At 48.6% G+C, this 25,643-nt stretch overlaps 1 protein-coding gene across 1 annotated transcript in view; it reads left to right on the top strand.

Moving 5' to 3' along the window:
* PDIA5 (protein disulfide isomerase family A member 5) overlaps positions 1-17,283 on the top strand; it is a 95,813-nt gene extending 78,530 nt beyond the window's left edge. The window contains exons 12-17 of the mRNA XM_054481593.2: positions 234-304; positions 812-972; positions 4,954-5,084; positions 10,154-10,224; positions 16,502-16,636; positions 17,059-17,283. Of these exons, the coding sequence (XP_054337568.1) occupies positions 234-304; positions 812-972; positions 4,954-5,084; positions 10,154-10,224; positions 16,502-16,636; positions 17,059-17,139 (650 nt within the window). The 3' untranslated portion in view covers positions 17,140-17,283. The remainder of the gene's footprint in view (positions 1-233; positions 305-811; positions 973-4,953; positions 5,085-10,153; positions 10,225-16,501; positions 16,637-17,058) is intronic.
* Positions 17,284-25,643: the final 8,360 nt, after the last annotated feature.

Below are 25,643 nucleotides of genomic sequence, written 5' to 3' on the forward strand. Positions count from 1 at the left end.
GTTGCCTGTATTATTTATGCAGTTGTTTTATTTTTGTGTCTGGGGTACCTTCTCGCTACCCCAACCCACTTCTGGTGGATTATGCAAACTATTTCTTTTCTTTGAGCTGGTGCTGCTGCTGCTTTTCTCTGGTGTCTGGGAATGGGGCTGAGCTGCCTTACGGAGGCAGTGCAGGGGAGCATCCCGAGGGCCTCTGTGCCATAGGAATGGTTTCTTTTGATCTCTCCCCACAGGGTGTGGCCACTGTAAGAAAATGAAGCCAGAGTTTGAGAAGGCAGCAGAAGCCCTCCATGGAGACGCGGATGTGAGCATCCTTTCCTTCCCCCTCACCGTTCTCTTTGAAAGAATCACTGACAGGTGGAATCATCATGACTTTCCCCTGCAAGCCCTGCTGCAGCTCCCGTGGTCCGTGGAGGCCAGCAGTACCTCTGTGTGCCCAAGTAGAACGTCTTAGACAGATGGGATCCTAGAGGGGGGCAGAAGGACTACTGGGCCATGTTCCCGTGCCCGTCCAGGTGACCTCTGCCTGCTCCTTCTTTTCTCTGGGACCCTGGCTAACAGGAACAGGTGCCAATCTACTCAACATGGCTGGTGGGGCAGATTCAAAAGCCTCATCTCAGCTCATAAATGAGAAATGATGGCCGTGCCAATGTTCAGTTGTTCCCTGGGATATGGGAGCCCACTGGGCTAGCCACCCCAGTTAAATTCTGGCAGGTCCAGGACGGGTTGTGGGGGCAGCGTCTGGGCTCCTGTGTTCCACCAGCACCGCATCTGAGGCTGTAATGCATGGTTGGCCTTTCCCCCATCCCAGAGCTCTGGTGTCCTTGCAGCTGTCGATGCCACTGTCAACAAGGCCCTGGCAGAAAGATTCCACATCTCAGAGTTTCCTACATTGAAGTATTTTAAGAATGGAGAGAAATACGCAGTGCCCGTGCTCAGGACAAAGAAGAAGTTTCTCGAGTGGATGCAAAAGTAAGTGTTATGATCTCAGTAGTGCATCCTAACTGCCAGCTGGCGGCCTCTGGAGACCACCTTGAGGAGGTGAAGTAAACTTTATGGTCAATGTCCTGGGCTCAGGCCCATAGGAGTCAAGACAGATCTGACTTCCTCAACCCTAAAATCACCGTTTATATGCTGATCACGTGTCTTGATCAGGTCACTGCTGGCAGTCCTTCTGGACGCAGCTTCATCGACGCACTAAACCGTGTGTTGCTTTTTCTCTGTCTTAGTCTCCTTAGGCCCAGGTCTTATTGTCTGCATTTTATTCCATTCCCTTTGAGTAAATGAAGGAGACACAGCTCTTCATATCCAGAACTAGACTCATTTCGTCCAGGTTTGCTAGCAGTTGGCTGGGCCTCTAGTGATGTCCACAGGGCAGGCTGTGGTGTTTTGCAGCTGAGGATAAAGATTTTGAAGAGCCCCCTCAGCCTGTGTATTAGTTTGCTAGTGTTGCCATAACAGACCAGGTGGCTCAACAATATAACAATATAACAGAAGTTTATTTTCTTACAATTTTGTTTTGTTTTGTTTTGTTTTGTTTTGTTTTGAGACATTCTCACTCAGTCACCCAGGCTGCAGGCATGATCTCGGCTCACTGCAACCTCCACCTCCCAGGTTCAAGCGATTCTCCTGCCTCAGCCTCCCAGGTAGCTGGGATTACAGGCACATGCCACCATGCCTGGCTAATTTTTTGTATTTTTAGTAGAGACGGGGTTTCACCATGTTGCCCAGGCTGGTCTCGAACTCCTGAGCTCAAGTGATCCACCCGCCTCGGCCTCCCAAAGTGCAGGGATTACAGGCGTGAACCACCATGTGCAGCCGATTTTCTTACAGTTTTGGAGGCTAGAAATCAGAGATCAAGATGTTGGCAGGGCTGGTTTCTTCTGAGGCCCCTCCCCTTGGCCATCTTCTGCCTGTGACTTCCCATGGCCACCCCTCTCTATGTATCTGTGACCTAATCTGCTCTTCTTATAAAGACACCAGTCATGTTGGATGAGAGCCCACCCTAATGACCTCATCTTAACTGAATTATCCCTTTAAAGGGACAATTTGTCTCTAGATATATTCACATTCTGAGATAATGGGGGTTAGGACATCAACATATGAATTAGAGGGGGACACAGTTGAACCTATACAGTCTGAGCTACTTTGTCAGGACATTGGTCAGATATGAGATGTTTATTTAAAGCATAGACTCTGAGACTCTTTGATTCAGGAAGTGTGAATGGGACCCTCAGCCATGGTGTTCTGAGAAACACCAGCTTATGGAATGGCAGCAAAGTTGCCACTAGATTCAGGGGAGGCCCCTGGCAAGAGGGGAATGGACTGATGAGATCCTGGCCTCAGCTTCTCCCACTTTGTCCTGCTCATCCACTGGGAGGATTTGGAAAGTAGCCAGGCCTTTGTCTCAGGGACCAGAGGAAAATGATGGTTTGCCTCTGAAAGGGACAAGGTGCTCACTCACCCCTCAAGGCCTTCTGGTGTCTGAAGCAAGTGGCTTGTTCACACCCACTTTTCCAGCCTTGCTCTGGTGCCAGGGCTGGTTCACTGGAAAGGACTGGGTGGGGCGGGGGATCTGGCCAGGTCCCTGTGATGCTTGGACTTCTGGTTAGAGAGCCGAGGGAATCCAGAGTGTTGATCATCACTAATCAGTGCTCCAGAGTCTTGGCCACAAACAGCGAGCATGAGGGGCCTCTGTCCTTTCTGTGTGCCGCTGCTGCTACTGAGAGCCTGAAAAGCACTCAGGCTAAGTGCTTTCAGGTTTAAGTACTTTCTTAAGTGCTTTTAGGTCAAGAGCATGGGCTTTGGAGTCTGAGAGACCTGGGCTCAGATCGTGACCCTGAGCCATTTCTTTGACGCCTCTAAGCCCCAGTTTCCTATCTGTAAGATGGAGACAGTAATTTCCCCATACACTTGTCTAGGGAATTAAATGAGACTCCTGTGAAAAGTGCTCAGCACAGGACGTGATGTGGAAGTACTCAAAAAAGTTGAAACTGGCTGGGCACGGTGGCTCATGGCTGTAATCCTAGCACTTTGGGAAGTAGAGGCAGGAGGATCTCTTCAGTTCAGGAGTTCAAGACCAGCCTGAGCAACATAGTGAGACCTCACCTCTACTGAAAATCAAAAAAATTACCTGGGCATGGTGGTGTGTGCCTATAGTCCCAGCACTTTGGGAATCTGAGGTGGGAGGATTGCTTGAGCCCAGGAGGTTGAGGCTACAGTGAGCTGGGATGGCACCGTTGTACTCCAGCCTCAGCAACAGAGTGAGACCCTGTCTTAAAAAAAAAAAAAAAAAAAAAAAAAAAGGTTGAAGCTATTTTTATGACTGATTGTGGACTTCTCATGACTGACAGTATCAATACATAAGTGATCACAGCAGCCAGCCTTTGCAGAATGCTCTCCTATCTCTTGCTCCATTTCATCCTCAAGTCCTACTGAGGCCAGAGTTTTTATTCCTATTTAATTGGTGAAGAAACTTAGGTTCAGAGAGGTTAAGGGCCCTATCCAGGGACAAATAGTAGTTCTTCCGGCCACTTGGAGGGGATCCTTCAGGTGGAGTGTGAACAGCCGATGGCTTGGGGGTAGAGAACTGAGGCTCATCACCCAGAAGCAGGGCAAGCAGACAGCACCAGAAAAGGTGGATGGCATTTACAGGCAGGTGCATAGGCTGCCAGGCTGTGGGTAACTGAGATGCGCCTGCCAGCAGGCCAGCCTGGGGAGGCAGCGTTCAGGGAAAAGGCAGAGCAGAAAGGTCAGATGAGTGGTGTCAGCCATGGAACCAGAGAAGCTGGAGGACAAAGACAGGAAGGAAGGCTGGGAGGGGCCCGTCTTAGTCACCAGCACAGGAGAAGGTGGGAGGCAGGGAGACTGGTTTGGGAGGAGGAGGGAAGAGTAATGTGTTCTAAGTCATGGTGGATTTGAGGTTGCAATGGGACTTCCAGCTGGAAATGCCTGAAAAACACCTGGAAATAAGGAGCTTGGATGAGAGGTGAGGCCTTAAGTTCTTCTCGGCCATGGAAATCACTGGAGCCATGCAGAGGAATGAGATCTTTGAGAATTGCAAGGGCTCAGAATAGAACTGGAAGCAGAGAGAGGGCTGCACTCAGCTGGTGCAGGGGCTGTGGCACAAGCCCAGTGGGAGACGTGGCAGCGTGGGTGCAGCCCTCTCCCCAGAAATACTCCAAGAAGGGGAGCTGGGTTATAGAGAGGAAAGCAGGGGAGCAAAAGCTATTGCAAGACCCTGGAGATCCATCCTTGCATGAGGCAGAGTGGAGGGACCCAGTGGACAGCAAGAGACTGAGAAGCAATAACATTTATCCAATGACTGGCATTTATTAGAGCGTCTAGGCTCTCAGTAAATATTAGTTCCTTGACTGAGTAGATGCTTTACATACATTCTCTACTCTTCATAAAGATCCCATTGTCCTCATTTAACAGAAAAGAAAATGGAGGCTCAGAGGGGTTTAGTAACTTACCTAAGGTTGCACAGCTTGTAAGTCATCTGGACTTGAACCCAGGCCTGCCTCACTCCTTGGCTCATGCTCTCCACCAGAACAGAAGCTGAGAACCAGGAGATAATGAACGATATGTAGGGTCCTAGAGGGGGCAGGAAGGAGGGGCCTGGGAGCCCAAGCGGAGGTGCCTCTATGCTCTTGTCAAGGAGTTCGTGGCCCACAACTAGGGGGGCTGCCCTTCCCTAAAATGGGGTCAAGTCTTCCATATTTTACAAAATGGCTCCTTAATGGGCTCCTCAGAGGGAATCAGGGAAGGTCTTTGCTGGTGGCACAGATTTGTTTGTGTTTAAACTGCGGTTTTAAAATGAAATTTTAGAAGGATTGTAGTGGTTTCTTCATGCATGTTCCCCCGAGTGGTTGGGACATTGAGGGTGGATTTCCTTGCCCATCTAAAAGTCTCTCCTCATGGCTGCCTCCCTGCTCCCCTGGCTTCTTGCAGCCCTGAGGCCCCCCCACCCCCAGAGCCCACGTGGGAAGAGCAGCAGACAAGCGTGTTGCACCTGGTGGGGGACAACTTCCGGGAGACCCTGAAGAAGAAGAAACACACCTTGGTCATGTTCTACGCCCCTTGTAAGTAGATTGGGTGCTCACTGAGTGGCACGGTAAGAGGGGTTTGGCCCCCACCAAACCAAGAAGACCAGCACACCCACCCCAGGGACCAAGGCAGCCACTGATGGATCCCAGGGTCATCTCCATTATGAACCAGGCTCTCCAATTTTATTCCAGGCTGAGAGGTCCTTCAAATCCAGGGCCTCCTTTTGTCAGCCTTGTCGGGCTCTCCTTCCTTTGGGGCAGCCTTTCTCGTGTCTGTCCTAAAGCCCTCTGCCTCTGTGCTGGTCGCCTCTTGTCCCTGGGCTCCTCCATGCCCCTGTCCCCTACCTGCACACTTCCCACCCCTCAGCTGCCCCCGCCCCCTCTTCCTCCTCCAGGCACTGACTTATCTTCGGCACCTTGGAACCCGCTCTCCCTGCCCTTCCAGATGGCTCTGGAGCCGTGGCATAGGCACAGCCACATTCGCTCCTGAGCTCCTGTGCTGTGCTCGTTTTAATCAGAGCTTAAGCTGGGGAAGTGACACGTCTGCCGACATTGGCGTCGGTGACCTCAGGTTTCTGTGTATTCCCATTTTGAAGTTGTTAATTGATACTTACAATGAAAGGTTCTTAGAATTTCCCACTCTCTGCTGCCCTTCTCTCTCTCCCCCAGGTTACAGCTCAGCTTAATGGAGTGAGGATAATAAAAGCTGCAGTCTACAGAGAAGCCAGGCAGCTCCATCTAGCCATAAACCCGCTCAGTTGTAGCCGGCCCTCCTGTTGGCTCCCCCTGCCCCCACCTTTCAAGTATCAGTAATCTGTGGAGTCTCTGTGTTCTCAGGGTCTGAGAGGGGCCGCCACAGCCTCAGCCCCTCCCTGAGGCAGCCTTCCTGCCCATCTCTTTCTGCCTTTCCTTCTCAGAGTGGGACTTGTCCTCTCCCAGTCCTTTAGAGAGCTTCCAGCTGTCCTCTTCGGTCTGTAGAGTGTGCCCAGAAGCCTGAAAATTTTCGGGAGCTGACATCTTCCTTCTGGCACTGGGGGGTGGAGGACTGAGCCTTGCCCAAGGCCATGGGACAAATTAGTGGCAGGCCCCTCCCGCAGCCTGGATGGCTCTCTCTCTGTCACAGGCACAGTCCAGAGAGTGAGAGTGTTTTCAGCAGCAAGTGAGAACCTGGCTGCAGGAGTGGAAGCCCTTGACCAGATGAAATACTTTCCCCCAGACCTCTGGACCAGAGCCCAGTGCTTCCTCTGCCTCTCTTCAGCTCCTCCCTGAGTGAGGGGCCTTCATAGCAGACATAAGCCCCCCACCACCCCGACCCTGGCTGCTGGGGCAGACAGGTGCTTGAATCCCCAGGGAATCTGGGAGAGACTCTTACGCTTTTGGGCTGCCAAAGATCTACAACTCCTTCCTTCCTTCCTTCCTTCATGCCTTCCTTCCTTCCTTCCTTCCTTCCTGCCTTCCTTCCTTCCTTCCTGCCTTCCTGCCTTCCTTCCTGCCTGCCTTCCTGCCTTCCTTCCTTCCTGCCTTCCTGCCTGCCTTCCTTCCTTCCTGCCTTCCTGCCTGCCTTCCTTCCTTCCTGCCTTCCTTCCTTCCTTCCTGCCTTCCTTCCTTCCTTCCTTCCTGCCTGCCTTCCTGCCTTCCTTCCTTCCTTCCTGCCTTCCTTCCTTCCTGCCTTCCTGCCTGCCTTCCTTCTTTCCTTCCTTCCTTCCTTCCTGCCTGCCTGCCTTCCTTCCTTCCTGCCTTCCTTCCTTCCTGCCTTCCTTTCTTCCTGCCTTCCTGCCTTCCTTCCTGCCTGCCTTCCTTCCTGCCTTCCTTCCTTCCTTCCTGCCTTCCTTCCTTCCTTCCTTCCTTCCTTCCTGCCTTCCTGCCTGCCTTCCTGCCTGCCTTCCTTCCTTCCTTCCTGCCTTCCTTCCTTCCTGCCTTCCTTCCTTCCTTCCTGCCTTCCTTCCTTCCTTCCTGCCTTCTTTCCTTCCTGCCTTCCTTCCTTCCTTCCTGCCTGCCTGCCTGCCTTCCTTCCTTCCTGCCTTCCTTCCTTCCTGCCTTCCTTTCTTCCTGCCTTACTGCCTTCCTGCCTTCCTTCCTTCCTTCCTTCCTGCCTTCCTTCCTTCCTTCCTGCCTTCCTTTCTTCCTGCCTTCCTGCCTTCCTGCCTTCCTTCCTTCCTTCCTTCCTGCCTTCCTTCCTTCCTTCCTTCCTGCCTTCCTGCCTGCCTTCCTTCCTGCCTTCCTTCCTTCCTGCCTTCCTTCCTGCCTTCCTTCCTTCCTTCCTGCCTTCCTTCCTTCCTTCTTTCCTGCCTTCCTTCCTGCCTGCCTGCCTTCCCGCCTGCCTTCCCGCCTGTCTTCCATCTATCCATCAAATATCAGCTCTGTGCTGTGCAGTGTCTAGGGCCCAGGGTACAAGGGAGGGAGACATGTCCCTGCCAGGCCTTGAGGGGCTCACTGTCTACCCTGACAAAACTCTAAGCACAATCCATCCAGGGCAGGGTCACTGAGTGACTCAACCTCTGGCAGAGGGCTTACAGTTTCTTCATTTCTCTTACTGCATTTTTCTGTCCCTAAACCTTGCCCCAGGGACATACATCTTTATCAGTGGGTTACAGGGGGAAGACTTTTCAAGGACAAAAAAGATACATCTTTTGACTTTTTAATAATGAAAATAATAATACCTATTTTTATATATAAATATAGCATATACTATATAGTTTTTATATATGAAGGATCTAAACACTACAGAAATGTCAAATAGTAAAGTCAAATGCCTGATAGAGATCTAAAGGAAAAGCAGCCTGCCCACACGTTCCTGCTCCCCTTCTATCTGCCTCACCCCAACATCTTACCTCCCTTCACATCTCTCCACCTCCCACATCCCTTCTCCCACCGTGTCTGCCCCTGCATCCTGTCTCCCCAGCTTCTGCACAGTTCTTCCTCCTGCTGTTTCATTGTTCCTTTTACGCTAAATGGTCTGGTCATGGTGACTGCCCTTCTCAGGCCAGCTTGGTGGAGTCTCTAGAACTGCAATTGTCCAGCCTGTCCTCAGTCTTTGTTCCTCTTTCCCCACTCTGGGAGGCGTCTTTGGTTTTCTGCTACACAGAGGCAGTGCCTTTTTTTTTTTTTTTAAGCCCACATTAAATAAAAAAAATCATCCACATCTGGCCCTCCTGACACCTCTTGGAAGCATCTTCATGCACTTTCTGAAACAGCCCTCCCTCCCATTATTCATTGGCCCCGCTCTTTCTTTCAGATAATGAGAAAATTAGATGCAACAGAAAGCCATTAATCTGAGGCCTAGATATTTTAAATTGATGGTAACAGGAATTTACACTAGGCAGACAGTTACCTTTAGACTTTCAATGAACAAAGAGGTTAAAAAGGAAAAATTAATAGTGAAACCAGGTTTTGAGGAAGGAGGGGTGGTTATTTTCCGCCAGCCTAATGCTATTATGGGCATAGGCCACACACAAGGGGCCTGCAGCTGCCTGCAGGAGCTGTCTGTGACGTACCTTGTTAACCAGTAGATTGAGCTCTTTAAGTGTTTTGAAAATTTTATAACATCATCCCTTTATAGTGTGACATTTTCATGAATTTAAGCTATTTTTCTTTCTGTTATGTCAAATTAGTGAAGTGTTACTTGTAATTGCCATTTTAGGCTATTAAAAACTCATCCAGTCTCTGCCATGAGCTAGGCTATGCTAGGCACATTGCTAAGCTGTGCTTGTCTCATTTCTGATATAACCCATCACTGGCCCAGGTCTCTTCTGCTCCTTCTGCATGAGACTTGGCAAATCCCTCTACACCCCCACCCCCCATCACCCCCCACAATGCTCTGGGCCAGCTGGCCACTCTGCCAGCCGGGCCATGTGGGTGGTCCTGCTCATCTCAGGACTGGCTCAAGGGCTAAATTCAGATTAAACTTGTAGCTTAGCCTTAATTTGGTTTCACAAAACCCTTTGAAATGCCAGTCATTATTATCTAATTTTAAAAAGGAGAAAGTAGATAAGCAGAGCCGTTTCTGTTCCCACCGTGGCATCTCTGCCTTCCCGAGGCTGAGGGAGGTCGGCTGACCTAGAGGTGTGGGCTGGAGCCTCCCCTTGCTCAGGGAAACCCTCCCCTCAGAGCCCTTCTGTGCCCTGGGCAGTTCTGTTCACCAGTGACTGGGAAAGGGCTGAGAGAGGAGAGGGGTTTGGGTTCTGATCTGTTAGTGCTGAGGGAAGGGCTGGATCAGCCTGCAGCTCCTGGGCTCACCAGGACAGGAGGAGAAAGTGGCCCCCACAGAGGTCCCTACCCGTCTTCTGAGACACTGAGGTCAGAGTTGGGGCTCAGGGTGATGCCCAGAACAAGAGACAGATGCTGGAGGTAGGGGCCCCAGTATAGCTCAAAGGCCTTAGGCTGCTCTGACAAGCCTTCTCCCAGGGACAGGGACCGTCAAGGGATCTGAGGACTGCCTGGTGACTTCCTGTAGCTCCTCTCCCTCTTACCCTGACCATGGCCTTCCTCTTCCTGGCTTCGAGGTTCTGGTTATTGTAGAGCAAAGGGTAGATGGAGACCTGGGGACCAGGGCCTGATTTGGCTGCTCACAGTCTGGGCTGGGTGGAGGTTGCTAGGAACGCAGAAGTTAGCAGCAAAGCATGAGCAGTGGGTGCAGAGTGGTTGCCCCGAAATCCCCCCACCCTGCATTTCCTAACGCCACTTCCCCTCAGTCAGGAAATGGAGAGATTTGCTATTGTCCCTGGAGCAAGAGAAGATTGTAGCAGGCTCTGAGAATCCCGTGCCTTCCTCTTTAAGCCCAGAGCTCCCTCTGCCCCCAAGATCAGGCTGTTCCTCGTCCTCTGTGGAAGGAGCAGAACTAGACTACAGTGACCATCGCCCCCCAGCCTGGGCAGGAGCATATGATGCTTGTGACAGGGACTCCTACCAGTCCCCCCTACCAATAGATCAGACATGGGTGGGAGGTGGTTAGAGTGGCAAGGTTGACAAAAGGACCCTGACAGTGTGGCGGGCAGGGGTGGGGCTCCTGGAGAGCCCTCTCTGGAGCTTTCAGGAAGGGCCCCTGGCCCTGCAGCCTCCCTGCACATGCATCACTGTCCTGTGTGCTCTCTTCCCCTCTCACACAGGGTGCCCACACTGTAAGAAGGTCATTCCGCACTTTACTGCTGCTGCTGATGCCTTCAAAGATGACCGAAAGGTAAGGACAGCGCTCTTCATCTCTTGATCTGCCTCCAGCTAATTCCTACACCTTCCTTCTTGTCATTCAGGTCCCTTCCCCAAACAGGGGCAGGTCAGCTAAGACCTGTAAGCAGGAAATTCCTTGGGAACCAGGACATTCTCTTTAGAAGGAAGATAGGGCAGGCTGGATTTATGCTGCAAAATCAACTAAAAGGGATATGCTGAACCGTTCCAGCACTTACTTGGAGGAGAGGGATGGTTAAAGGGGTCATCTGTTTACTTTTTTAGTGTTTGAACCTTTTTACTGTAGGATTGTCATCATGCATTACCTATATAATTAAAAATACAAATTTAAAAATCCAACAAAAGTCAACTGGAGGATGCCACGGTGGAGGAAAGCAAGGCTATGTCAGTGGAGCCTCGCCCTGCCTAAGTGAAAGGCTCCTGCAGCTGCCGACTGATGAAGCATAAAATTAACAAGCTAGAGCTGCAGATTGGATTAGAGTGCAGGGCCGCCAGGCGCGTCCCCCAGGCGCATCCCCCAGGCAGCTTGTGCAGTGGGGGCTGCTGCTGGGAGAGGGCTTGTGGGGCAGGGAAATACCCCTGAATTCAGGGAAGTGTGATTGACTGCCAGGCTTCGAGTTCCCTTCTCATCCATGCCAGGCGGAGCGCTGGTGCAGAGGACTGCAAAGATTCCTCCCAGCCCTGAGACTCAGTCATGGGAACCTCTGGCCTAACAGGCCCTAGAAGCTGGCAGTCACGTGGGATCCGCATTCACACACACCCAAACCCAGAGTCACGTGCGGGGGTGCTTTACTTTCCTGGGTGGAATCCCAGGTGGGGCCAGGGCAGGCTGGAAGGAACCAAGGCCAGGCATAAGCTGAGCATAGAGTCCTAGATGATAAACAGGACAGGCAGGCCTAGACGGAGATTCAGCCAAGGCAGGAAAGGGGAGCTGGTATTAGTGGAGCAGCACTCAAAAGCAGAGACAGATGACCATCCCAGGGCCGAGTGGGCAGGGTTTGAAGTTTTGATCAAGGCCAACAGAAAGTCAGGCCTAAAGGTACCATCCAGACCTTGTGGGAGCAGAGAAACAGGTGCTAGGATAACCTTAACAGGCCCAGAGATAGTGGCAGAGATGGGGTAATGAGAACTTTATAGGGACATAAAGCCAAAGGAAGCCAGGCTGGGGACAGGCCCATGCAGGGAGAGTGGGGATGAACTGGGGACTTGATTCTCACTTAGACCCAGAGCCCAGGACTCTCTCTGGAGTCAGGAGGTCCCATTGTTACCCAAAAGCCCTGGCTGCAGCTTTGAGGCACCCCTCACCCCCACCAGAAGGGAGTACAAGGACCAGAAGCGTTTTCTCCTCTGCCTGCCCCTTTCCCTGCACGGAGTGGGGTATGGCAGCAGGGGCTTCCTTCCCGTGTCCATGTCCCTCATTGTTCCCACCCACTTGTGCACAGCACAGGGTGGTTGCTCCTGCTTGGTGGTCCCACGATATCCAGCATGGCCTGGGCTGCCAGTCCACAGGACCGGAATAGCTGCCACTCTGTATTGACGTCCATCACGCCCCACCCAGAATTCTGGGTGCTCTGGGCAGCAGGAGAAAGGCTGAGGTGTGCCATCTCCCTGTCCCACTGGACACTCAGGTCTCCATAGGCCCCAGGAGATCTGTGAGGGTCCTGAGGCATGACTGGCACACGGATCCTGGGCTTGCCCTCCCAGCCATGCTGGGGAGCATGGTGTCAGAGAGCGTGGTCCAGCTGAGGCACCTAGGGGGCTGGGGAAACCCCGAAGGGGCAGCCCCATTGACGTGGCCCCTTTCTGCCCACTAGACCGCCGCTGAGGCTATCCTGTGGCCTGACCCACATCAGTACAGGTGAGGCCAGACTTGCCAGGCCTCCAGCAAGCAGCTGAGAGCCCACGTCTCCTCTTCTCATTCCCCCTCCACTGCTACATGGGGGCCCATTTCCTTGATGCTCCCCTCCCCTTAGACACTGACACACATTTGCTTGATTGTCTTGGGCCAGTGGTGTTGTGGCCTTTTCCTGGGTTCAATCCCCCTGTCTCTTATTCCCTCTGTCTCTCCTTTCAGCTTCCTTTATTCCAAGCCAGGGATCACTCTCACTTGCATTCAGGAATGCACTTCATAACCTCTCTGTCTGAGGCAGGTGGCCTGCCTGGGTTTCCTGGAGGTTACATTCATGACATCAGGGAAGCCAGCCATCTGGCCTGGGGGCCTGAACTTACTGGTGCCCACTCTGTGCTCCAGGCATGGCACTGTGACTACTGGGTCCCATCCTACAACTATCAGATCAGAGTCTCTGGGGGATGGTGCTGGAAATTTGTGGGTTTTAAGAGCTGGCTCTTGTGCTGGCCACAGGCTGGTGTGTGGGGACTGTTGGCCTGTCCCCTCTCCCTTTACTCGTGAGGGATCCAGGCCCAGAGAGGAGCTGTGTCCCTTGCTCAGGAATGCCCAGCGGGTCACTGACCACCAGAACTGGGTCTCCTGACACCCCAAGCTGCCACTTCTTAGCTGGAATTGTGGGGTTTTTCCACCCAGAAGCCAGCCCCTGTTCCTTTCCCAATCAATATGCAGTCGGTTGTTCACTTCCATTTTCATAGCCAAAGCCAATATTAGCTCCTGCAGAGATTTATTTTACTGAATCAATAAAGCTGTGTGTGGCAGCTCATATTTTAGCCAGGGAGCCTCCACTCCCTCCCAGGAGCTTACTTGGGGACTTTATCGGTTGGCACACTGGTGGGGAAAGGACTGCAAAGTGTTAGTGTTGGAATAGATGGTGTTATTCCAAGGGGCAAGGCAGACAGGACCTGTGGGCTGGCAAGCAAGTGGGGGGCTCACCTTTCACTGCACGTCAAGGTGTGCAGCCTGGGGGTGGTGTGGGGCCAGGTGTGAAGGTCACCCTTAGAGGGAGGCCCTGAGGCAGTGGGGGCCCCACCTCTGTGATGGGCCCACTTCACTGCTGGAATCTGGCCATGATGTGTGGGTCCTCCTGTTTATGAGGCTGGCTACTGCCTTTTCCGAGCAAAAGCTCCCTGAGGACAGAGACCTCATTTGTCCTTGAACTCCCCACAGTCATGACACCTTAGACCTCTGTAAATGTTGACTAGATGAAGGAACAATATAACATATTTGATATTTACTGAGAGCTCTTCTTCCACTGAAAGCATTTCTTACATCATGTTGTCCTTACAATAGCTTGCTCAACTAGGTATTGTTACAGTGCTCATATTGCTGAAGAGGTGATTGAATCTTAGAGAGATCATATGCTAGTTTCTCAGCCGGAAAGGGGCAGAGTGAGAATCGCAAACAGGCATTGTCAGAGTTTGAGTTCTCCCAGAAGCAGACCCTGCTGCTGGGCTCATCTGCAGGAAATTTATTTGGGAAGTGATCTTAGAAAGTTCAGAGAGGATCCTGGAAGTGAGACACGAAAGGGGAGGAACCAAAGCAGTTGTTTTATGGGCAGATGACTGTATGAGTCACTAAGGCTCAGTCCCACAGGAGACCTCACCAGGAAACGTGACACAGAGCTATTCCACTCAAAGGCCAAAGAAGCCAGGGTCCATGTTCTAGACCCCCATCTGTCATTGGCCTTACGTCCAGCTCCTTGAGGCTGGGAGGATGCTCTGAGGCTGAGAGTAGCAGGTGCTGTGGCAAGGGCTGGTCTGAGGGGATGTGGCAGGACACCAGCAGCGTGTGCCCCAGGATTCGTACCAACCACCACAGAACAAATTAAGAAATCATAGGTGTTCCGTGTTGCAGGTGATCAGTGCAAATCTTGAGTTGGGTGTAAGGGGGCAGGCATTTAGGTGAAATTTCAATAGCTGAGAAGAGCTTTATTTGCTGCCTTCTTTCCAAAGAGTCTAAGCTGCTGCCTTTGGGGAGGATGCATTTTTCTCCTCTTCTGTGGAAACTGTGCGTGGATTCGCCTTTGCAGCTGGAAGTTGCATTCCATGTGTGCGGCTGGCAGCTAGTTTAGGTGATTCAGAACAAGTATACATTTCTAATTTAGTAGATTTATAAAACCATGCACTATGTTTCCAACAGCTCCAGGGCATGTATACAAATTAAATTCATAATTTAAAGCAGATGCAGGGAGAGCAGCAGCCCAGAGCCATGTTTGTCCAGCACTTTCACAGCGGAGCAGCAGCTCCCGGCCCGGGCTGGACATGGGGCCTTAGCCTCTGGCTGCAGGGAGGGAAAGTATGTGGATGCCCGTGTCCCTGGGCAGGGCTCCATAGCACCTGCCCTGAGAAATGGAACCCCACAATTTGGCCAGGGGAGCATCCGCCTCATGTTTTTAAATAATAAAGTGCTTTAGAGGTGGGCTGCGGTTATCAGAAGTGCGTAGGGGCCAGTCTGGTGGCCGGGGTGAACTGGGCTCCAGGGGATGCTGGGGAAGGTACGTTTAGCCTACCTGAAGGACAGCTACCTCTCCGCCCAGCCGGTTGTCGCCTATGAGACTTCAGGGTAAGTGCCATCAAGTCTTCTGACTTTTAAAGAGAAGCTGGAGAGCCAAATTGTTATATTGAATCTTCTGGCTCCATTTCTGTGTTGGAGCTAATTCAGATTTATTTTTTTTGTTGTTGTTAAATTCAGTGTGGGCCAAATAGAAGAGGACTGAGAGCCAGATACAGATAGCAGGCAGCAAGTTTGTAAACTCCATTTTAAAAGTCTCACCATATAGAATGTTACATAGCTGAAGAGTAGAAGGGAAGCGCGAGGGTGAGGGGGGTGAGGGTGGCACCTGGTGGCCAGGGGAGGCCGCACCTCACTCTTCTCTCCAGCTATCCGTCTGGCCGCTCACCTGGGCATGAGGGACATGATGAGTAAACGTGGCCATGGGGGCCCGCAGGATTCTCCTACCTGGAAAGGGGCCTTTGTCCAAATGCAAATAACCATCAAGCAAAGAACTGTGTGAATCATGGTTATTCAACAATTTTAAATTATCTTATTGAATCACCCTCTTTTAATTTCTTCCAAGCATTCATGGAGCTCTATCTAAAATGATCTAATTTGTCATACAGCAGACGCTTGATAACTGGACTTTGTCAAGGTCAATGTTGTCCCCCAGCATCTAGAACAGGCTTGGCACACGGCAGGGTTTCAGTGCGTGTTGCCTGGTAGGAGGACTCCCTCTCATGGGAATCTGCCCCATCTTCCATAACACCTCTATACTGGGTATGGCCATTGAGGACCCCTTCTCCGGCTTCCCTGGTGCATGACCCTCAACAGGAAATAAGTTCTCCATTTCTGCTTTATACTGTCTTCCTTTGAAAAAACAACAAATGATGAGGAAAAGCTACCCAGCATGTGGAATTTGCTAGATGGTCAAGAAGAGGCCAGTGGCCAATGTGGGAACCACTTTCTGACCGAACATTCTGATGGCTTTACTCATGCGGGGCTCCTCCAGTTTCCACATGTGCTTCCCTGGTCTCCTCCTCTTCCAGTCTTGGCTTGGATGGTGAATCATACAGAGCGCCTTTGCCCCACTCACCTGGGACCTGGACCACCTCCCTCATCCCTCACATCACATCACGTTGGAATTGTCCCTTTATCCAACCCCTGCCCAGACACTGAGCCCCTAAGTGGGGACAGAGCTTGTATATGGGGTCGGAAGAAGTGACTGTAATAGCAGCTGACATTTCCTGACCATGAATCTGGTGCCAGGTTCTGTGCTCATTGGCCTCACTTGAATTCTCTTATTCAGTCTTTGCAATATCCTGATAGCCTAGATACTGTTATTATCCCCATTTTACAGCTGAAAAAAATGAGGCACCAAGAGGCTGGGTTATTTTCCTTAAGTCTTAATGTCCAGGCAAACCAAGAGTGCACTTGGGGAACTTGACTTGAAAGCTCTTGCTCTTAACCTTGGCACTATGCTGTCCCCCAAGCAAATGTTCCGGAAATATTAGTTGAGAAATGATTAAATCCTACAGTCCCTTACAGATAGCACCACAGAACCTGTGGTGTTTACAAATGCTTTCAAGTCATCATTTCCTTTACGATCATCATACTCTTGATTTTAAAGGACAGTCTAAAGGCACTCCAGGCCGAGTCCCCTAACCTTACCCATCTGGAAATTGAAAACAAGCACCATCAGTCTCCAAGGAGTCCTGAGCTGGGGGTGCTTTGGTTCAGTTCCTACCTGCCACTGAGGAGAAAAATCACAGTGGGCCTGTGACGTGGACTAGATGTGCAATCTGTGTTGTGGGGTCCAGGCCTCAGCCTGGGGACACCCTGTGCCAACTCTCTTTACCTTGCCCCCTAGATCGCCTGTGCCGCTGTTGACTGTGTCAAAGACAAGAACCAAGACCTGTGCCAGCAGGAGGCTGTCAAGGGCTACCCCACTTTCCACTACTACCACTATGGGAAGTTCGCAGAAAAGTATGACAGCGACCGCACAGTAAGTGGGGGAGAGGTGTCTGCCCAGAGCTCTCTCTGCTGATGGGCAGGGAAACTTCCACTGAGGAGGGGCAGCACTGGGCAGCATCCCAGAAACCGCGGAAGTCAGCTGGAACACTGCACCGAGAGGCCCAGGCCCTGGGCCTGGCTGAGGCTTGACATTGTTGGAGGAGAGTCCCAAGGGGTTTTCACAGATGTCCTGTCCCCAGAGGCAGGCTGGACTCCAGATGCCAAGAGTTTTCTCACTTGCTGGTCAGGGCTGGTGCAAGCCACACAGACCCTCTCCACCTTGCAGAAGTCTGCCCACCTCTCCCTGTCATAGGAGTGACCCCCTAGAGGGGCTGGGGATGTGGGGAGAGAGAGTGCACAGCCAGCTCAGGGATTAAAGCTCTTTCTCTCTCTCTCTCTCCCTCTTCCCTGCAGGAATTGGGATTTACCAATTATATTCGAGCCCTCCGGGAGGGAGACCATGAAAGACTAGGGAAAAAGAAGGAAGAGTTATAATTCCTGCCTCAGAAAAAGCTTTTCCATTACACTGTGAATGATACCTGTTTTGTTGTTTCTGAATTTCCACATGTTCTGAAGACAAATTTTTTATAGCCGCTTATGGCCATTTTGTACAATTTTGAAATAAAATTAAACCATTTATTTGGTGGTATGGTTTATTTTCGTGGAGCCTGTACTAACAAAGGTGGATACTCACATCCTCCTCATTCCACCACCTCTGATGGGAGGTACAGAGCTGTGCTCCAGTGCCCCATCTGCATGGAGGTGACTCCTGAGGGTGCCAGCCCCCTGTCAGTCATTTGAGAGCAGAACAGGGAAACTGGACCGCAGAATATCCTGCTGGAAAATGACAAGCTAATGAGAGGAAATATGTCAAGATGATCAACGACTTTGGGAGGCTGAGGTGGGAGGATCACTCGAAGCCAGGTGTTCAAGACCAGCCTGGGAAACATTATGAGACCTCATGTCTACAGAAAATAAAGTTGCTGGGCATAGGGATACATGCCTATAGTCCCAGCTACTTGTAAGGCTGGGAAGGGAAGATTTCTTAAGCCAAGGAGTTCAAGGCTACAATGATCTATGATCGCATGACTACTCCAGCCTAGCTAGAAAGCAAGACCTGTCTCAAAAATAGAAAAAGAAAAAGAAAGAAAAATACAAAAGATGATCAGGGAAATTGGGATGCTGAAGCAAATGGTTACCAAACACTAGCTTCTTCTGGATCATTGTGGTTTCAGCATTGGTGTGTTTCCTGTGTGTGTGTTTTCCTGGAACTTAGGTATTTATCTTTCTCCAGCTATTTGTCTTCTCTTCCTCTCTCTGTTCCCTCCCCGATCTCCCTTTAAAGAAAATTAAGTTGCCGCTTCAGGGGCATGAATGGAGTGGGGGAAGGGGGGCTCTGTGCCAGCTGCTTGCTGTGCACCCCGGCTGGAAGGGATGGTGTGTTCTCAAGGTGCAGATGTTAGATCTGCTCACCAGCCCCCACCACCAACCACAATAACCCCAAATCTTTACGCCACATTTTCCATGGATGGGTGCCTCGCTCGGCCTCCTGCCTGTGTGCATCTCCTTTTTGACCCACCTTTCTGGTGAGTCCTCCTGCTTTCTGCATGCCTGTGTGACTGACACCCAGCCCTGTGCCCAGCGGTGCAGGCAGAGCCTGAGCACAGCAGTAACATGTTTTGTCTGCTTGGTGGTATTTCTCCATGGACAGCAGAGCGGCCTTGCGCTAGTATCTTGTCTTTAGTTATAAGTAGCGGTCCTAGAGTTGGATTCCTCCAGTAGTTCAGGGGGCGTTGCTTAAGCTGCAGTACTTGGAAGCACGCTCTGGTGGCCTTGATGGGGACTTGGCCTGCAGGAACAGCCCTCCTTTCCTGGACCCAGCTCCCTCCCTCCTGGCCTAAGTCCTTCCTGCTGATGAATCTGCTAAGAGGAGGACAGAGCCTCCAAGTTCTTCACAGCTGTTCTGACGATGGTGCCACTGTGGGTGGTTTCATTAAGGGAAATCAAGGTTTTGAGAGCCCGTGTTCTGTGCAGTTCTCCACCTTTCCAATTGACCCTCCTGGCAGTTCAGCTCTTCTCTTTTCCCCTAAGCACCCACTTCCTTGGCAGTGGCCCCTGGACTTCACCCAAGGATTGGATATGAAAGACAGAAGCATACATTTAGACATCATTGAAACACAGTTACTGAGTCCCTTCCTGTTGGGGACCATGAACATCTTACAAGGTGTCATTTAATCCTGACACAGGTGTTTACCATTCTAGCATGTGTGTGTGTCTGGACATGGGTCTCCTTCGTTATTTGGAGTATTTGTAGGGAGAAAATATTTGCTTGTGTTTTTCAAAAGAGTTTTTGTTTGTTTGTTTTTGGGTGTTTTTTTTTTTTTTTTTTACTGCACCTTTTAAATAATAACCTCACAAGAGTCACTTCCTGGCTGAGGACCACTAGTGCCCACCTGCGAGGCACAGGGCTTACTTTCTGGCCATTCCACAGCCTCAAAGTTCAGATTTTCCTGGCCTAGCTTCTGTATGAAGACTTAAAAACATGAAATATTGTCAATTATAGATTTAAAAAAATTTTTTAACGCATCATGAAATGGAATCCTCTTCACATTCCTATTTATTGACTTTGGGCTTGACCTCAGCAAATTCATCGCAGCTCTGGGCAGCTGCCCCTGCAGACAGAGCTCCCTTCCTCCACTCACCCCCACCTAATACATCACACACACACACACACACACACACACACACACACACACACACACACCCCCTACACACACACACACACACACACACACACACACACACACACACACACACACCCTACCCCGATTCTGGGAACTCTGTGCAGATCAAGCCAGTACTATGGCATCCGGGTTAGTTCTACTCCCAGCCACCATGCTTGGTTCTTTGGGGTTTCACTGATGTTTAGTGCAGACCTCCTCCCTCTCCCCCACTGGAGGGCTTGCCATCACCCTCCTCTGTTCCCCTGGATCCTGCATTGCAGGCTGATTTCTCTGCAGGAAGTACAAGAGTTAGGGGAGAACTGATCCCCATCTTTATTCTGGTGCCCCTTGCCCAGCAGTGAGTCCCCATCACCACCTAACTGGAGCCTTCAGAGCAGGACCCCAACTCTTCTTACCTTCCTCATGCTGCTCCCTCCCCTTCTAGAGGTGTTTGGCTTCCAGGAGCTGTTCTGCGCCAGGCACATGAAGGTGATGCTTCCAGGTTCAGAAGTTGGTTTGCTCCACTGCAACGTAAGAAGAGGTGGAATCTCATCTGGAAAGCATCAGGCCCTCTTAGGAAGACAAAGCCTATGTTCAGGGGTTACATCACCTGCCCACATCACATGGAATAACACAGGTGCCAGCACTGCCCGCAGGAGGCTCCCAGTTTGAGAGTGAGTGCGCATTGCTGCTCAGAACCCAACTCTGTGCATTGTGCTCTTACTGTTTCCCATTCTTCTATTGTGGACTAGAAGAAGGAATCTGATATTCTTAAGCTACCTGTCAAAACCAAATTACGCTTGTGGTCCCACCAAATATATGTCACCTCCAAAATCCTCTATTTTAGGCCTGTGTTATCCAATAGCCATTAGCCACATATGAGTATTGAGTACTTGAAATTTGGCTACTGCAGCTGAGTGAAGGTGTGTATGTCTATGCCTTTTTATATTGTGGTAAAATATACATAGCACACAATTTACCATTTTAATCATTTTTAAAGGTACAATTCAGTGGCACTACGTACATTTGCATTGTTGTCCAACCATCATTACGATCCATCTCTAGAACTTTTTCATCAACCCAGACTGAAACTCCTAACCATTAAAGAATAACTCTCCATTCCCCACTCCTCCTAGCCCTGGTAACCACTATTCTACTTTCTGTCTCTATGAATTCTACTATTCTAGGAACCTCATATAAGCAAAATCATATATCCTTTTGTATCTGGCATATTTCACTTAGCACACTGTTTTCAAGGTTCATTCTTGAAAGTATGTAGCATGTATTAGAATCTCATACCTTTTTTAAGGCTGAATAATATTCCATTGTATGTGCATACCATATTTTGTTTACCCATTCATCCATCAATGGACATTTGGGTCAGTTTCACCTTTTGGCTATTGTGAAGAATGCTGCTGTGAACATAGATGTATAAGTAAATACCTCTGTGACATCCCATTTTCAATTCTTTTGAAGGTGGAATTACTGGGTCATCTGGTAACTCTATTTTTAATTTTTTGAGGAATGGACAGACCATTTCCCACAGTGGCTGCACCATTCTGCGTTCCCACCAGCAAGGCACGAGGGTTCCAATTTCTCCTCATCCTCGCCAACAGTTATTTTCTGGTTTGGTTTCATTTTTAATAGTAGCCATCCTAATGGGTGTGAAGTGGCATCTCGTGGTTTTGAAATGCATTTCCCTAATGATTAGTGATTTTGAGCATCTTTTTTTATTTTTATTTTTATTTTTTGAGACAGAGCCTCATTCTGTCACCCAAGCTGGAGTGCCATGGTGCCATCTCGGCTGACTGCTACCTCTGCCTCCCGGATTCAAGCAATTATCATGCCTCAGCCTTCTGAGTAGCTGGGATTATAGGCGCCTGCCACCACACCTGACTGATTTTTGTATTTTTAGTAGAGACGGGGTTTCACCATGTTGGTCAGGCTGGTCTTTAACTCCTGACCTCAAATGATCTGCCCACCTCAGCATCCCAAAGTGCTGGGATTACAGGTGTGAGCCACCTCACCCGGCCTTGAGCATCTTTTCATATGTTTATTTTCCATTTGTCTATCTTATTTGGAGAATAAGATATTCTCTTATTCTCTTGAAGTTGTTGCCCATTTTCACATTGGATCGTTTGGTTTTGTGTTGTTCCCTTGTAGGAGTTATTTATACATTCTGGATATTAATCCCTTATCTAACATATAATTTGCAAATATTTTATCATGTTCTGTGAGTTGTCTTTTCACTCCCTTGATAATGTCCTTTCATGCACAAAACTTTTAATTTTTATGAAGTCCACTTTATCTTTTCCTTTGTTGCCAGTCTTTGGGTGTTATATCCAAGAAATCATTGCCAAATTCAATACCCTGCAGTTTTCTTCGTATGTTTTCCTCTAGAAGTTTTATAGTTTTAGCTCTGAAGTTTAAGTTTTTTATTCATTTGGAGTTAATTTTTATGTATAGTGTAAGGGTCCAATTTCATTGTTTTATAAAATATATATAACTTAAGATTTACCATTTTAACTATTTTTGAGTATACAATTCAGTGGCACTGATATTAGTTTTGTTGTTCGAGTCTTAACAGTAAAATAATGGGAAACAGTAAGAGCACAATGCACAGAGTTTGGTTCTGACCAGCAATGCCTAGTCACTCTCAAACTGGGAGCCTCCTCTGGGCAGGGCTGGCGCCTGTGTTATTCCGTGTGATGTGGGCAGGTCACGTAACCCCTGAGCATAGGCTTTGTCTTCCTAAGAGGGCCTGATGCTTTCCAGATGAGATTCCATATCTTCTTATGTTGTGGTGGAGCAAACCAGTTTATGAACCCAGAAGCATCACCTTCCCATGCCTGGCACAGAACAGTCCCTGGAAGCCAAACACCTCTAGACAACATACATAACACTTTATGTTATGTGTATTTTACATAACATAATGGATATCCAGGCTGGGCGCAGTGGCTCACGCCTGTAATCCCAGCGCTTTGGGAGGCCGAAGTGGGTGGATCACCTAAGGTCAGGAGTTAGAGACCAGCCTGGCCAACATGGTGAAACTCTGTCTCTACTAAAAATACAAAAATTAGCCAGGCATGGTGGCGGGCACCTGTAATCCCAGCTACTTGGGGGCTAAGGCAGGAGAATTGCTTGAACCCGGAAGGTGGAGGTTGTAGTGAGCCAAGACGGTGCCACTGCACTCCCACCTGGGTGACAGAGTGAGACTCCATCTCAAAAAGAAAAAAAAAAATGGATATCTAGTTTTCCCAGCACTATATGTTGAAAACACTGTTCTTTCCTCCCTGAATAGTCTCGTCACTCTAGTTGAAAATCATTTGATTACATATGTGAGGGTTTATTTCTGGGCTCTCTATTCTATTTAATCAGTCAGTATGTCTGCCTGTATGTCAGTACTACACTGATTACTATAACCTTGTAGTAAGTTTTGAGATCAGGAAGTATGAGTCCTCCAGCCTTGCTCTTCTTTTTTGAGATTGTTTTGGTTTTGGAGCGGTCCCTTGAAATTTCATGCAGTACCATTTATCACCTGTGTAGATTTGCATAACTACCACTGCAATCAAAATACAGAACTATTCCATCACCACAAGACATCTCATGCTACCCCTTTATATTCACACCCCTCTCCACCTCCCCTAAACCTTGGCAGCCACTAACTTGTTTTCCATCTCTATAATGTTGTCATTTGGAGAATGTTATATAAGTGGAATCATATAATGTGTAACCTTCAAGATTGGCCTCTCTCACTCTACATAATGTCGTTAGCATCCGTCCAGGTTTTTGCTCCTTTTTATTGCTATGTAGTATTCCACGGTTTGGATGTACCACAGTTTATTTAACCATTTACCTGTTAAGGGATGTTTTGGCAGTTTCTGGTTTTAAGCCTTACAAAGAAAGCTGCTGTGAACATTTATGTATAACCTTTGTGTGGACATAAATGTTCATCTATCTGGGATAAATCCCCAGGAGTATGATTGTGTTTAGCTTCTAAAGAAACTGCCACACTGTTTTCCAGAGTGTTTGTACCATTTGCATCTCACCAGGAATGTGTGAGATCCAGTTTCTCTTCATCCTCACCAGTATTTGCTATTGCCACTTTTAAAAAAAATTTTAGCTGTTCTAATTGTATGTAGTAATATCTCATCATGGTCTTAATTCACATTTTCCTAATGGCTAGCAATGTTGAATATTTTTTCATGTGCTTATATGCCATCTGTGTATCATCTTCAGGGAAATGTCACTGCATGTCTGTTGCCCATTTTCTAAGTGGATTGTTTTATTACTATTGAGTTTTGAGACTTCTTTACATATTCTAAATACATTCTCAGTCAGAAATGTGGTTTGCAGATGTTTTCTCCTAGTCTGTAGCTTGTATTTTCATCTGCTTAACGAGTCTTTCACAGAGCAAAATTTCTTAATTTTGATGAAGTCCAATATTACAATTTTTTTATGGATTATGCTTTTGATGTCACATCTAAGAATTCATCACTAAGCCCTAGATAGCAAAAATTTTCTTCTTTTTTCTTAAGTTTTACATTTCAAGATATGATCAATTTTAAGTTAATTTTTATATAAGGTGTGAAACTTAAGTCAAGGTTCAGTTCCCAAGCCATTTGTTGAAAAGACTATCTTTCCTCCACTGTATTTCTTTTGCACTTCTGTAAAAAATCAGTTAACTGGAAGCCAGGTGCAGTGATGCACACCTGTAGTCCCAGCTACCCAGGAGGCTGAGGCAGGAGGATCACTTGAGCTCAGGAGCTCAAGGCTGTGGTGTACAATGATCACACCTGTGAATAGCCACTGCACTCCAGCCTGGGCAGCATAACAGATTGCAGCTCTAAAACAAAACAAAACAAAACAAAACAAAAGATTAAAGTTGTAAATAAAAAAATATGTATCAGTTGGCTGTACTTACACGTGTATATTTCTGGGCTATTTTGTCCCTTTGATCTATGTGTCTATTCCTCCAGTAATACCACACTGTCTTAACTTCTCTATAAAATGCCTTGAAATCAGATAAACTGAGTTCTCCTACTACTTTTGTTTTTCAAAACTGCTTTAGCTATTCTAGTTCCTTTTGCTTTTCATATAAATTTTGGAGTAATCTTGTCCATATCAAATTTTTTCTGGGATTTTGATAGGAATTATATTAAACCTGTATAGAAAAATTATCAAATGATTCAGAAAAACAAATGTACCTATGTGTATGTATGTTTGTATCTGCTATACTATGTAGATATATTTGTTTTTCTGAATTGTTTATCTACTATGTAGATACCCACATACACACACTTAAGTACAAACACGAAGAGAAAGAAAAAAGGCAAAATGTAAACAACTGGTGAATCTGGGGAAAAGGTGTGTGCGATTTTTTATAAGTTTGAAACTACATCAAAATAAAAAGTGCTTCCTAATCTCCCGCCAACTAAATATTATACATGGAAAAAAGAGCACACCGTTAATAACTCAGCAACCCATTTTAGCAGGAGGGCTGAGTCAAACTCTCTCCAGGCAGGCCTGCTTCCTGTGTGGCCAGGACCCAAGATTTCCTTGGACCTCCACAGAAGGTTGCAGACAATGTCTGGGAGTCTGGCTAAGGAGCTTACTAGATTGTGTGACCTCAGTGAGATCACAGGCCCGCCTCAGGGATCCACAGCACAAGGGGGAATGAGGTGATGCCAGTGAGCGTGGAAGACAAAGGGCTCCAGCCACGACTAGAGAAGGAAGGAAAGTGGCTGAGTCTCAGGCTTCAGCAGCCACCACCCCGTGCAGTGTTGACTGGCAGAGGGAGGGAGGATCTGCAGGACCAAGGGTGGACCCTCTTCCCTAACTGTCACCAGGACAACATGAAAGTTTGTCCACACCTCATGGGGAAGGGAGGAGGGGAACTCTGAAACCCTGAGCATTCACCCAGAGTCATCCCAGAGTTACCTAAAAATGACTTTCAGTTTATCAGATCAGACTGAGATCATCATTTCTACTAAATCAAGGAATATAAACACACACACACACACCCCTTTCTCTGCACAATAGGCACAGCATAAATATGCAACTCCTCTATGCCTGATAAAATGTGGTGCCCAGCCCTGAACACAAGGCTCCAGGTGAAACCTGGCCCATGCAGGGTAGAGAGGACCGTGAACTTCTCATTCCAAATCTTACATCTCGGTTAATCTAATCTAAGAACGTAGGCTCACCTTCAACAATATCCATCAAAGCTTTTTCACACTGCCCACAGAAAAAGCCAATGCTTGATAGTTCATTTTC

The sequence above is a fragment of the Pongo pygmaeus genome, chromosome 2 (genome assembly GCF_028885625.2).
Source record: "Pongo pygmaeus isolate AG05252 chromosome 2, NHGRI_mPonPyg2-v2.0_pri, whole genome shotgun sequence".
In the NCBI taxonomy this organism is placed as follows: Eukaryota; Metazoa; Chordata; class Mammalia; order Primates; family Hominidae; genus Pongo; species Pongo pygmaeus.